Source organism: Panthera pardus, unplaced genomic scaffold (genome assembly GCF_024362965.1).
Source record: "Panthera pardus isolate Hobbes unplaced genomic scaffold, ASM2436296v1 HiC_scaffold_12, whole genome shotgun sequence".
In the NCBI taxonomy this organism is placed as follows: domain Eukaryota; kingdom Metazoa; phylum Chordata; class Mammalia; order Carnivora; family Felidae; genus Panthera; species Panthera pardus.
In genome coordinates, this window is record NW_026526677.1 from 42,071,053 (window position 1) to 42,086,150 (window position 15,098).

The 15,098-nt window shown below is 38.7% G+C and overlaps 1 protein-coding gene across 2 annotated transcripts in view; it reads left to right on the top strand.

Annotated features, from left to right (window-relative positions):
- PIK3C2A (phosphatidylinositol-4-phosphate 3-kinase catalytic subunit type 2 alpha) overlaps positions 1 to 15,098 on the top strand; it is a 192,817-nt gene that overhangs the window by 121,077 nt on the left and 56,642 nt on the right. For both annotated transcript variants that reach the window (XM_053899926.1, XM_019456444.2), the window contains 2 exons: positions 5,898 to 6,001; positions 14,703 to 14,860. In XM_053899926.1, the coding sequence (XP_053755901.1) occupies positions 5,898 to 6,001; positions 14,703 to 14,860 (262 nt within the window). The remainder of the gene's footprint in view (positions 1 to 5,897; positions 6,002 to 14,702; positions 14,861 to 15,098) is intronic.

Sequence of the window (15,098 nt, forward strand, 5' to 3'; positions counted from 1 at the left end):
TGTCTTTTTATTCATTCTGATACCCCATGTCCATTTACATTCAGGGTGATTATTGAAAGATACAAGTTTAGTACCACTGTGTTACCTGTAGAGTTGGTGTTTCTGGTGATGTTCTTTCCAGTCTTTGTTGCTTTTGGTCTTCTCCACCCCCACTCAAAGAATCCCCCTTAATATTGCTTGCAGGGCTGGTTTAGTGGTCAAACGCCTTTAGTTTTTGTCTGGGAAACTCTTTATTTATCTTTCTCTCTCTCTCTTCTTTTAATGTTTATCCATTTTTTTGAAAGAGTGAGAGAGAGCACAAGTGGGGGAGGGGCAGCGAGAGAGGAAGTCACAGAATCTGAAGCAGGCTCCAGGCTCAGAGCAGTCATGTCAGCACAGAATTGGATGCGGGGCTTGAACTCATAAACCGTGAAATCAAGACCTGAGCCAAAGTTGGATGCTCAACAGACTGAGCCACCCAGGCACCCCTCTTATTCTATCCCCCCACCCCCTTTTCTATTCTCAATAGTGGCCTTGCTGCATAGAGTATTCTTGGCTGTATATTTTTCCCATTCGGCATATTGAATGTGGATATCCTGTCACTCCCATCTGGCCTACTGAGTTTCTGTGGACAGATCTGTTTGTGAACCTGATCTGTTTTCCCTTGTAGGTTAAGAACTTTTATTTCCCTTGCTACTTTCAGGATTCTTTCCTTGTCTGTGATATACCTTCGTGTTGGCTGGCTTTTGTTGAATTTAATGAGAGTTTTCTGTGCTTCTTTGACGTCTGTGTCTTCCCCCAGATTAGGGAAGTTTTCAGCTATAATTTGCTCACATAAACCTTTTGCCCCTTTTTCTGTCTCTATAAATCTGGGACTCCAATGAAAGGAATGTTATTTCATTTTAATAAGTCACTGAGTTCCCTTAAGTATACCTTCATGAACCGTTACCTTTGTTTCACTCTTCTTTTCAGCCTCATAATTTCTCATAATTTTATCTTCTACATCACTAATTTACTCCTCTGCCTCTTCCATCCTCACTGCCATGGCATCTGTTCGGGTTTGCATTTTGGTTATAGCATTTTTAATTTTGGCCTGACTAGATTTTAGCTCTTTTATCTCTGCAGTAAGGGATTCTCTAGTGTCTTCTGTGCTTTTTTTCAAGCCCAGCTAGAATCCTTATAATTGCTGTTTTAAATTCTGAGACATGTTATATCTTTATCGATTAAATCCCTGGCTGTCATTTCTTTCTGTTCTTTCTTTTGGGGTGAATTCCTCTGTCTTTGCATTTTGAAGGAAGAAAAAATAATAAAATAAAAATTTAAAAATTTTAAAAAAATTAAATAAAGGAAGCTAGATCCTAGGTGTGTTTTGGTCTGCTTAAGAGGAGCTTGATAGAAAAAAGGAAAAAGAAAAAAATTGTAATTAAAATAAAAAATAAAATCAAATAAAAAATTTGCTGCTTCTGTATCTAAGAAAAAGAATAGACACACACACACAAAATGAACAAATGAACAAACAAGAAAAACCCAAATGAATTTATATACAGTTTCCCCTAGAGCTGAAACTTTGTAGCACCCTGCGATCGTAGTTCTAGGTGTGGAGGTGATTTGTACTAGTCTTCTGGAGGAGGGCCTGTTGCTCTAAATTTCAGGTCAACTTGCCCTAGTGGGGATGTGCCTGGAAGGCACAGGTGGCGGGGCTTGGTGCAACAGTTCCATTCTCCACTTGGTGGCACTGTTTAACTCACTGGCGTCTATCAGTATTGGTGTGCTAATGGTAAAAATGGTTTCTCCCCACTCTCTAGTCTCCAGAGTGGGAATTTCATGCCATCACAGACATGCAATCAGTTACCCCTCTTGTGTCCCTTGTTTCTGTCAGCTCCGCGCCTTCCCCGTTTGTGTCCAAGCTGTCCACCTGTCAGCCATGTCTGTGTTTCATAACCCCACACTTCAGAGACCCCTGTGGCTCTGTCCTGCACTGATGCTCTGGGGGAGGATTTTGCCTTGCCGTGGATGGTACAGTCTTGTCCCAGAAAATGTTCATGCAGTCACTCAGCAGCTCAGAGTTTATGGTATATCTTGCAACACACAGCTGGAGTCAGGTTTTGCTGCCCTTTGCTGCTAGCTGTCCTTGTTCCTATACAGGTGAACAGGGAAGCTCTTTGGTGCCTGCAGGGTCTTTGCCCCACAGAGAGTCTGTATTGCCTCTACGAAATGTACTCCAGACAGGGAAACTGCTTCTCCCTGTGCCACCCAGGGGATCCTCAGACTGCTTCCGTCTCCTGGCTTCCTCACCTGATCACCACCAGGTGCTGACCTCCAAACTTTAGATTTTACACTCTGCTGTTTTTAAAAGCTGGCGGTATTGAGACCCTTTCCTTTTCCCCTGTCAGTGGTTTTGGGGAATGGTTTTCTTATGCAGTCCCCTGTGTATTTTTCATGCTTTCTTCCTAGCTACTTTCAGGGGGAGTGCATTTCTTTTAAAAAAAATTTTTTTTTACTGTTTATTTTTGGAGGAGAGAGAGACAGACAGAGTGTAGGCAGGGGAAGGGCAGAGAGAGAGGCAGACACAGAATTCAAAGTAGGCTCCAGGCTCTGAGCTGTTAACACAGAACCCAATGTGGGGCTCGAACCCACGAACCGGGACATCATGACCTGAGCCAAAGTCAGACTTAACCAACAGAACCACCCAGGTGCTCCTGGGGGAGTGCATTTCTTGCATGACTCTGGCATGCTGCTCAGTCTCCCCCTCGCTCCCCACGTCCTCTCTGCAAAAAGGGCCTGTTCCCCTCTGTGGCATGGGTGCTCTTCTCTCCCCCAATTCACCTCTCCACACCACATACCTTCAGGTTCTCTCTCTCAAATTATGCATATTGTTCTGGTAATCCTCAGATCAATTTCCTAGGTGTTCAAAATGGTTTGATGTTGGTCTAGCTGTGTTCAAGTGATGAGACATGCTCAGAGTCCTCTAACTATGCCATTTTAACTCCTCCTCCTTTTTTTAAGTTTATTTATTTTGAAGGAGAAAGAAAGGGAACACCAGCAGGGGAGGGGCAGAGAGAGAGGGAAAGAGAGAGAATCCCAAGCAGGCTCCACAGTGTCAATGTGGAGCCTGATGCAGGGCTCGAACTCAAACTAAATCCAGAGTTGAATGCTTAAATGACTGAGCCACCCACGTACCCCTATCATTTTGTTTTTAAGTTTTTTTAGGGAGACTTTTTTGAGAGGTAGAAGGGCAGAGTGATTAAGCATATGATTCTGAAGCTAGGCTGCCTGGTTTGAAATACTATGATTATATTAGCTCTCTGACTTGTGTTAATTAATTTCTCTGTGTCTCATGTTTTAATCTGTAAAATGGGGATGATAATATTACCCACCTACTAGAGATTTGTGGGAAATAAATAATACATATAGCCCTGTGTCAGGCTCTGCGCTGACAGTGCAGAGCCTGCTTGGGATTCTCTCTCTCCCTGTCTCTCTGCTCCTCCTCTCTCTCTCTGTCTCTCTCTCTCTCTCAAGATAAATGATAAATAAACTTAAAAAAAATACATACATACTTGTAAATTTCTTATAGTAGAACTTGACGTGTAGTAAATGCTCAGTAATTGATAGATTTTTTTGTTGTTGGTAAAATACATTTAACCAAAATACCATCTTAAACATTTCTAGGTGTACAGTTCACTGGTATTAAATACATTCACATTTTGTTGTACAGCCATCGCCACCATCCACCCACAGAACTCTTATAAAACAGAAACTGTACTTAAAAAAAAAATAACTCTTCCTTTCCCAAATTGAACCAATGGTTGAGTGCCTTCTGAACTGGATATAAAGTTCTGTAAAAATATAACATTCAATAAAATCAAATTTTTGTCTTCAAAGGGCTTTCGTTCCACATTAGGACGAATATCAAACAGGATGTGATGATATGGTGTTTGGCTCAGACTGAGTACTTAGAATTGATAGGATGGGGGGAATTGTTTCATGCTGAATAATCATAAAGGGCACGGTAGATGAAGTAGCATTTTGTTGGGCCTTAAGAAAATAATAGATTTTGACTTGGATTGTGAGGGCAGCCATTGAAGACTAAAACAGATTCAGAGGCAGGATAGTTCAGCTTGTGTTTTATAGGAACAAGATATGATTCAAGCTAATTGGTTTATTTGTTACAGTGCTTGTCTCTATAACACAAATTAGCTTATGTAATTGGTAAATATGAGTTTGATGGTAAATTGGAGAGGTGGCATTAGTTCAAACATAATCTTTTCCAACATGGTAACATTTTATAACAATCAAGAACAAACTTTCTCACAATTAAAGAGAAAGCCTTAGTAATATGAGAAAATATTAAGGAAAAAACTGAAAATCCTGCAGCAGCGTTTTCTTTCAGTGAAAATGGTGGTTGAAGGAATGGCTTCAAGAACGGTTCCATATTCCACAAGTGTTAAACTGTCTGGTAAAGCTGTAACTGCAGAAAAGAAGCTGTGAATTCATTTCTCTTTGCATTATGAACTTACCTGAAAACATCTACATCTTAGATTATATTTTTAACTCCACTGAAATTGGTCTTGAATAGAAGCAAATGCCCTCAAGAACCCATATCACAGGGACACCTGGGTGGTTCAGTCCGTTAAGCATTCAACTCTTGATTTCAGCTCAGGACATGATCTCACAGTTGATGAGTTCGAGCCCTGCATCGGGCTGGGCTTTGTGCTGACAGAGCGCGGAGCCTGTTTGGTATTATGTCCCTCTCTCTCTGCCCCGCCCCGCTTTGCTCTCTCTATCTTTCTCAAAATAAATAAAAATAAACTTAAAAAAAAAAAAAAGATCCGTATCACAAATGAGGGAGCAGGAGTTCAAGGGTTTCAGGCTTCAAAGGATCGAAGACCATAATGCTAAGTGCAGATTCAAGTGGAGATTTAATTGTGCAGATATTTCGATAAGGACTTGTTATGTTAGTTAAGGCTTTGATTACAAAGTTACACTGATTTTGAATAGTTTGCCTTAACTCTGTTTTTCCCATGAGTTGTGTTATTTTTAGTTGTGATTTTCTAGAACTCAAGGCTTGTTTTGTTTTTCCCCTTAAATGTTCAATTCACATTCTAGCAGAAAGGGTTCTGACACCTTGTAAAAGAAGGAAATTCATAAAGGAATTGTTACCCTAAATTTTCAGTAATTTTTCTGACAAGATCTTGCCGTGGTCATTGAAGTTCATTACAGTTCTTGAAGTGTATATACTGTATTTTCATTCACTAATTTCAAATTGAAAATGTTCCGATTTTAATTTAGTTAATTTCAATTAACTTAATTTTAAAGGAAATGCTGTTTGGCTGTGCTTGGGTGGTGAATTTATCTCATTAAAATATTGCACACAAAGTTAGGTCAGACAAACTTACCTTTTGAAGGGCTATCATGATGTTTGCATAAATTTACTAACATGGAAGATGCTCGCTAACTCCTAAAAGTCGTTCTCTTACATAAAGAACTAGCTGCTTTCTTGGAATTTGGGGCCACAATTGAATATATAGAATTCCTGGTAACTAGAGGAGTCCCAAATGGGTTTGATCTCTTCACTTTTTTAAAACAGAGGGTAGTCCTTTAAATCATTTAGTCTTGCTGAAGCTTTTATGTCAGGAAGATTTTGATTGGAAATATCTTTAGCATTCTATTCTTACTGACCATTACAAAGTACAGCCTATTTCTACTTTGGAGCAAGTAAGACCAGTGAACTTCAAGGCTTAGCTGGTATTACTTTTACAAAGACAGAAATCTATAATTTAAAAACTTTGTTACTGATACGATTTATATTTCCCTCCATGTCTTTGTACACACTTTTGTAAAAATGTGTTTATGCTGTGGTGCTACTTAACATCTGGGGATCTTTTACTTTTGAAATAAAAACATTTTTTTGATTACAGAAAGACCCAAGTGGGACCACTAGTTTGTCAACTGGAAGTTCTCTTCTACAAGAAATTGAAGTACAGAATGAAGAAGTAGCTGCTTTTTGTCAATCCATTACAAAGTAAGGAATTTTTCTTTATAAATTAAAGATTTTTTTAAAATTAAATACTTGCTTTTAAAAAGTTAACTTGAAAACAAGCTTAATACTAATCATTCTAAAATTTTAAAAAAATTTAATTATTTTCTCCCTGTGGCTGAAATTTCAAGACTGCTAATTGGCACATTAACACCAACTACAGTTGAACCTATATCCTTACCTCTTAGGTTTGTAAGTATTTAGAAGAAAAAATGAGTTCAGATGGAGGACTTCTGATTCTATCAACCAGTGAAAATATGGCTTAAACATATATAAGCTTTGGTACACTCAGAAAATACCTGTTTTTATTTTTTAGGGAGACTTAATACCTGAAAACTTTCTAGCATTCAGAATACTGCCCTTCCTGTTTAAGAGATGCTATTATAACGGTCAAGATTAGGGGAACACGTATTTTCCTGAAGGTTAGAAAAATGCATTTTTTAAATGTTTATCTAGAGAGAGTGCGCATGCGTGCGTGAGCAGGGGAGGGGCAAAAAGAGAGGGAGACATAGAATCCGAAGCAGGCTCTAGGCTCTGAGCTGTCAGCACAGAACCTGATGGCTCGAACTCACCAACCAGGGGATCATAATCTGATCTGAAGTTGGACGTTTAACCAACTGAGCTACCCAGGCACCCCGAAAAATGCATTTCTAAAATATGCTTTTAATCTTAAATATAGCCAATAGTTCTTATAGATGAAGAAACAGGCTCAGAGAAGTTACCTACCAAAATTTACTCAGACAGTAGCAGAGTCAGGTCTCCTTTGCCTCTGATTCAGTTTATTTTCTTTCTGTTATATCACTGTATTAGTCAGAACTTATGTTGTGAGTGCTAGAAACCCATCTTAAACTAGCTTAAATCAAGAAAGGTTATGTATTGGGGCCTCTGGGTGTCTTAGTTTGTTGAGCATCCTACTCTTGGTGTCGGTTGAGGTCATGATCTCACGATTGAGCCCTGCATCAGGCTCTGCACTGGCAGTGTGGGAGCCTGCTTGAGATTCTCTCTCTCCCTCTCTCTCTGCCCCTCCCCCGCTCACTCTCTCTGTCTCTCAAAATAAATAAACTTAAAAAAAAGAGAAAGGTTATGTATTGATTTGCAAACCCATATAGCAGAAAGAGGAAGGATGTGGCAGAACTCAATGACAGCAAGATCTAGGAATTCACACACTTTAATTGATAACCCCCGCCCTTTGGACTCTCCTTTCCATTTTCATCCTATCCTTCTTGCTGCCCTTCCTCCATGTATGTTGGCTTCATTTTCTTCTACTGCAGATGGAGTTTTGAAGGCAGGGGAATATAGCCACTGATAGCTTCACCTTCATATTCTAATGGTCTTGATATCAGAGAGGAAAGGGAGTCCTGTCAGCCAGCACCAGATAGAAAAATCTCATGGAAAGAGAGAGTGGAACAACAAACATTCTGGCCGAGGGGTTGAGATCTGTTATCAGAAGAAGGGAAAGTAGATCACCACGGAGGGATTTACTATGAATTCAGTATTTTCCCCAGTGTGGTCTGGTTTAAGTAAAGCAAAGTTTGGGGTTCCCAGATCATTTTTGAGTATATACATCATTTTAATGTTTAAGGGACTTATTAACTAGATTTTCTATACCATTGGTAATATTTTATTAAAATTCTACCTTTGTTACCTTTTAACCAGCATTTCTTTTCTTTAGAATACTTTAGGGGAAAAAAAGAAGAAAAATATCAATACAGCCACTTTTATTACCTGCAAAGGTTACTCTTAACTGGATTTTTAAAATCCTTTTTTTCAGTAGGTATTTAAAATGGACATTTGGGTGCATACATTAGTATGCAAATTACATGTATTAGAAATTGCCTATGCCTTCATGTCATTATGCCATATGTGTGTGTGGTTAATAATTTGGAAATAATCTTTTACCATAATCATTTTGAAGTAATCTGTTATGTGTTTATCTAGTTCCTTTAGTTTTCTCCCTAAACAAGCCCTGTAACGCTTTCTGTTAGATTGTTTTGAGTGACAATTACATTTAAACTTTGCAGGTTGAGAAATTAGGCTGAGATTTAACTTTTTCCCCCATTTAAATCTTAGAGTTATTTACACAGACTCTGCTACTCAGCTAAAATGATTATTTTTGTTTATACACACGCATATGTGTACACACACACACACCCACACACACAAATGGCTTATGTAATATGAAACCCCAGATGAACTAAAAAGAGAATGACTTCTTTTTATAATTTCGTTTCCATTAGTAAGTGTGTGATTACAGCAAGTATTTCAGAGAAGTAAGAAGCAGAGGTGTTTTTGTTTTCTGTTTATTTTAGAGAAAGAGAGAGCACAAGAGTTGGGGAGAAGAGGGGTAGAGGGAGAGAGAGGTGATCTTAAACAGGCTCCCTGGTCAGCGCAGATCCTGACATAGGGCTCAATCTTATGACCCTGGGTCAACAGTGGACACTCACCTGACTGAGCCACCTAGTTGCTCCAGAAGCAGAGGTGTTTCTTTTCTTTATCTTTTTCTTTTTTTCCCTCAAAGTTTATTTTGAGAGAGAGCAAGCAAGCAAGGAAGGGACAGAGAGAGGGAGGGACAGAGAGGGAGAGAGAGAATCCCATGCAGGCTGTGTACTGCCAGCACAGAACCCAATGTGGGGCTCAAGCTCATGAACGGTGAGATCATGACCTGAGCTGAAATCAAGTCAGACGCTCAACTGATTAAGTCACCCAGACACCCAGAAGCAGACGTGTTTTTGAAGCCTTATTCTAAGCTCCTCTCTTTCCCTGTGACTTTGGAGGTTGGGGTCAGGGGATGTCCCTTGAAGAAATTAATGGCTCTTAATTTTTTTAGTATGGTCATTACTGCACTGGAATTTTTAAACAAGTATTTATGCTCTTAGATAGCTAACTCCTTACTTTTTGAAATCTAAAATGATTCATTTAATCATTTTAACTTAGCTGTGAAAGATTTGTCAAGATGATACTTGTTTACAGTTAAGATTACTTGTATAACAGACTCCGGTACATTGCCAATTCTAAGCCTTTTTTTTTCTTCTGCGAAATCAGAGAGTTGGACTAGTGATATCAAGAATCTTTTTTAGGGGCGCCTGGGTCTCATGACCTGGTGTCTCAATTGGTTGAGTGTCTGACTTTGGCTTAGGTCATGATCTCTTGGTTTGTGAGTTCAAGCCCCGCCGTGTTGGGCTCTATGCTGACAGCTCAGAGCCTGGAGCCTGCTTCAGAATCTGTGTCTTCCTCTCTCTCTGCCCCTCACCTGCTCACACTCTGTCTCTCTTTCTCTCTCTCTCTAAAAACAAAAACAAAACAAAACAAAAAACCCCAGAAAAAACCAAAACACTCTTTCAGGGGTATGTGGGTGGCTCAGTCACACTTCACACTTCACACTCAGTGAAGTGTCCAACTCTTGGTTTCAGCTCAGCTCATGATTTCAGTGGTTCATGAGATCAAGCCCCACATGGGGCTCTGCACTGGCAGCTCAGGGTCTGCTTGGGATTGTCTCTCTCCCTCTCTTTGCCCCTTCCCTGCTCGCGTGTTCTCTCAAAATAAATAAACAAACATTAAAAAAAAAAAAAAGAATCTCTTTTAAAGTATTATAATGCTGTGATTCAGCACATTTTATTATTACTACTACATTTTTCTGGTTTTTATTTCCTGTTTTCTTTCCTTTTCCCACTTATCATAGTTGACAAAGCTTGCTGTATCTGCTAGTTACATAGTTCTAGAGAAAATTATTAGAGAATTTTAGATACCAAAGGTTTTTCCGCTTCATTTGTGGTTTCCTAGCATGATAGGATGAGAAGCTACACTTCACACTTGTCATTCTAAGTAGCCTGCTGGTTCCTTTTTTCCCTATATATTTCAGATCTAGTATTTATATCCTACAGTAGTGTCTCGATCCTAAGGACTCCCTGTGTATTTTCGAGGACTTTACCTCTGCATTTAGATAATTTTATTCTAAACAATGCTGATTTTCCTTTCCTATAAAGTAGTGTCTATTCCTTTTTTTTTTTTTTTTTTTTTTAAGTTTGCTTATTTTAAGAAAGAGTGCAAGCAGGGGAGGGGCAGAGAGAGAGGGAGAGAGAGAATCTCCAGTAGGCTCAGTGCTGTCAGAGCAGAGCCCAGCTTGGGGCTCAAACTCCTGAACTGTGAGATCATGACCTGAGCCAAAATCAAGAGTCTGTCACTTAACTGACTGAGCTACCCAGGTGCCCTTAAAGTAGTGTTTATTCAGTTAAAAGCCCTATTTTTTATTTTTGTCTTTTAAAACCCTCTTTTTTGTCTCTTCCTGCCTGAGTTTACACAATTTGGCTCTGTCTGTACCTAACATCAGCTTGATTGGGCACATAGTAAGAAAATAAACCCTAAAGCATCTAAATTTCCTGAACTGTAGTGCCACGTTAAACAGCAAACGAAGACATTTCTTTCATGGTAACAGGGAAGTGGAAATATTAGTGGAAAATCAGAGCTTAAAAAAATAATCGTTATAGGTAATTACTCAAGAATATCAAGCTATAATATATGGTTTAGAGTGTCCATAAAAATATCTTACATGGTCTATTATATTGAGTAATTTATTCAGCAGTTATAAATTTATTAATTTGCTTTTGTATGTTTAAAAGTGTAGTCACAAACAGAACAAAAAAAACCCCCCAACTTTAAGGAATCTATTACCATCTTAGTTTTCCCCCAATTTTGATAAAGCAAACAAAACCATAAGAATAGAAGAATGTCAATTTTATAGAAAAAAAATTACTGAGGTGCCTGGGTGACTCAGTCAGTTAAGCACCTGACTTTGGCTCCCGTCAGGATCTCATGGTTTGTGAGTTCGAGCCCACGGGGCTCGTTGCTGTCAGCAGAGAGCCCTCTTTGGACCCTCTCTGTTCTCCCCTCTCTGTCCTTCCCCTCTTTCTTCTCTCTTTCTCTCTGTAAAAAAATAAATAAACATTAAAAAGAAAATTACTGTTGGGGCGCCTGGGTGGCTCAGTTGGTTGAGTGTCCGACTTCGGCTCAGATCATGATCTAGCAACCGGTTGACAAGTTCAAACCCCACATTGGGCTCTGTGAGCCTGCTTCGGATTCTGCGTCTCCCTCTCTCTTTGCCCCTCCCCTGCTCATGCTCTGTCTCTTTCTGTCTCAAAAATAAATAAACATTATTAAAAAAAAGAATTACTGTTTTTTTCTCTGGACTATTTTCCATACTGTCAACCAGAGATAGAACTCATTAAAAAGTTTTTTTCTTGTGATGAAACATACGTAAAATGAAATTTACTATTTTAACCAGTTTTACATGTACAAATGTGTGATGTTCTGTACAGTGAAACCTTGGATTGCAAGTAACTTGTTCTGCAAGTATTCCACAAGGCAAGCAAATATTTCTAATAGATTTTTAACTTGAAAAATGAGTGATGTCTTGCAGTACGAGTAGTAGATGACGCCAAATGTCACATGATCACAACTGAGCCAGTGGTTCTTGAAATTCACTTTGATATACAGTGCTTTGGATTACAAACATATTACCAGAATGAATTATGCTTGCAAATCAAGGCTTTACTGTACATTCACATTGCTGTGTAAAAAAAGGACTCTTTTATTTATGTATGTATGTATGTATGTATGTATGTGTGTGTATTTATTTATTTATTTATTTATAAATACTTATTCAATTTTGAGAGACAAAGAGAGACAGAGCATGAGTGGGGAAGGGGCAGAGAGAGGGTGACACAGAATCTGAAACAGGCTCCAGGCTCTGAGCTGTCAGCACAGAGCCCGACACGGGGCTCGAACTCATGGACTATGAGATCATGACCTGAGCTGAAGTCAGACGCTCAACCAACTGAGCCACCCAGGTGCCCCGTGGACTCTTTTTTTTTTTTTAAGTTTTTGTTTAAATTCCAGTTAACATACAGTGTAATACTAGTTTCAGGTTTACAGTATAGTGATTCAGCACTTCCATACATCAGCTGGTGCTCATCACAAGTGTCCTCTTTATTTGCTGAGTCAGCATCACCTATTTTTTTTTTAAATGTTTTCACATTTATTTATTTTTGAGAGAGAGAGATAGAGCGTGAGTGGGGGAGGGGCAGAGAGAGAGGGAGGCACAGAATCTGAAGCAGGCTCCAGGCTCTGAGCTGTTAGCACGTAGCCCGACGCAGGGCTTGAACCCACGAACTGTGAGATCATGACCTGAGCCGAAGTCAGACGCTTAACTGACTGAGCCACCCAGGCGCCCCTCAGCATCACCTATTTAACACACAGATCCACCCACCTCCCTCTGGTAACCATCAAATTGTTCTCTGTAGTTAACAGTCTTTTTTGTGGTCTGCCTCTCTGTCTCTTTTTTCCCCTTTTGCTCATTTGTTTTGTTTCTTAAATTCCATATGAGTGGACTTATATGGTATTTGTCTTTCTCTGACTTACTTTGCTTAGCATAATACTTTCTAGCTCCATCCATGTTGTTGCAAATGGCAAGATTCCATTCTTTTTTATGGCTGAGTAATATTCCATTGTATGGAATACACCTCTTTATCCATTCATCAATCCATGGACAGTTGGGCTGTTTCCATAATTTTGCTACTGTAGATAATGCTACTGTAAACATTGGTGTACGTGTATCCAAAAGACTCATTTTAAGGAAAGGAAATGAAGGGTTCCCCCTACCAAGTCAAGTTCATTGAATGCAACTTTTCTCATTATTTTGTCTAATAAATTCTTGTTTTCTGAGCTATTATTAGAATTTCTGATTGTCCTTTCATCATGCTTAAGGATTTCTGAAAATTGAAGTCTTGCTTGGATATAGACAAAATTCTCTAATATTTCATGTATTAGTTAATTACATGATTTGCTGAGAGCATCTATTTTATACTGTAGAAAACGAGAATACCTAGTAAATGAGAAACAAGAATCTTAGACAAGGTCCTATGAAGGTCTTCACATTGTATTGCAGATAGGTAAGCTTGGCAACAAGCACACATCTAAAGATACTGTGCTGACATCTAAAGGTGCATTTCCAATATCAATTTAAGTTTATTGCTTATATTGCTTTTTTTAAATTACATTTCTTTCTAATTTTGGATCTTTTCTGGCACTGAGGGCCATAGTGCAGAACACAGATTTTTTAATTCACTTATTTATCTGACAAGATGCTTATAGCACCTCTGTTACTAGGCACTGCTTTGAGTGTTTTATAAACTTAAGTTACATAATTCTCACAATAATCCTATGAAGTTAGTAGTGGTAGTATCCTCATTTTGTAGAATTGGAAGCTGGAAGCAACAGGGATATTCAGTAACTTGCCTATGGTCACACACCTAGTTAGTAGTTACAATCAGGATTTAAACTCAGGTTGTCTGGCTCTAGAGGCTGCGCAGATATACTTGCTGCCTCCCCTGACCCTTTTCTTTTTGTCATCTCAAGCCATTTTATTCTATTTCTATGACTTGATTATTTTAATCGCTACAGAAATAAATACACCTTCAGCATTCATTCCATTTGTAATCCTATGAAAAGCAGACAATACAATTGGATCTTGTCTTCTAACCTCCAGAAAAAAGTCAGTTAAAGGAAGGCTACAGATTTTAAAAAGGCATCAAATTCTCCTTTGTCTTCTGATAACAGAGGTGCTGTGTGGAGAAAAACCTTATACACTATAATCGTGAATTTATTTCAACTTAAGCTATGTTGTTACTGTGAATACCTTCACAGGCAATTCTTGCCATTCCAAATGCTAAGTTCTAGAAATCATTTTGAGGGAATAAAGGCCTCATAGCACTGTAACAACCAATTATGTTTTTTTTTTTATTGTTGTCTAACAACCAAAATATATAGGAAAAAGGCCTTAAAACAGTTTTTAAATTTTTTAAGTTTATTCATTTATTTTGAGAAAGAGAGCATGAGCAGGAGAGGGGCAGAGAGAGGGAGAGAGAGAGAATCCCAAGTGGGCTCCATGCTGTCAGTGCAGAGCCCTACACAGGGCTGATTTCATGAACTATGAAATCATGACCTGAGCTGAAATCAAGAGTTGGACACTTAAGGGTGTCTGGTGGATCAGTCTGTTGAGCATCCAACTTTGGCTCAGGTCATGATCTCACGGCTTGTGAGTTCAAGCCCCGCTTTGGGCTCTGTGCCAACAGCTCAGTCTGGAGCCTGCTTCAGATTCTCTGTCTCCGACTCTCTCTGTCCTTCACTGCTTGCGCTCTGTCTCTGTCTCTTTATGAAAAACAAACAAAAAAGAGTTGGACGCTTAACTGACTGAACCACCCAGGTGCCCCAAAAAAGATTTTTAAAAGAAAAACAAACTTTTTATCTCTGTAGCAATTGTGGTTGAGGGCTACATTGCCTATATTCTCAGTGGATTCATTAAAAATGAACCATTTTGTGTAATCATACTGTATTAAAAAAAAAAACTGAAGCAGAAAATGGCATGTATCCAGTGTGTGCTTGGTTAATGTTGATTAATGTTACCAAAGATGTCCTGACAGTACTTAATCTCTTTTCTTGGATTCCTTTTATCTAAAAGGCAAATGCTAGTATTTGGAGTTTGACTGGGGTCCATTCATTACAGTTCTCATGAGCTGCTCTGGAACTGGACAAAGACACTGAATTGAATGGCTGTAAGCATGAAAACTTGTGTTTAGGGCTCTCAAATGCAGCTTTAAAAAAAGTAATTTGATTTCTTCTTTCTTGTGAACAGATTGAAGACCAACTTTCCATATACCAATCACTGCACAAATCCAGGCTATTTGTTAAGTCCAGTTACAGTACAAAGAAACATATGTGGAGAAAATGCTAGCGTGAAGGTCTCCATTGAAATTGAAGGATTTCAACTACCAGTTACTTTTACATGTGATGGTACGTTTGTAGTTCCCCAGCTATCTTGTTTAGCTTTGATTAGGCAGAAAATGTTTAAAATGTTAGTTTGAATTATTCTTGACCTTGTTATCATTAGATACACTTTAAAAGAATTTTGTGTGTGTGTGTGTGTGTGTGTGTGGTAAAATAGTTAATATTCATTAGTTATCCTTTTCAAAAAATTGGCATACGTTTGCATAGTTTTCTGGTTAAGACTAGTGGGAAAACAGTTTACCTT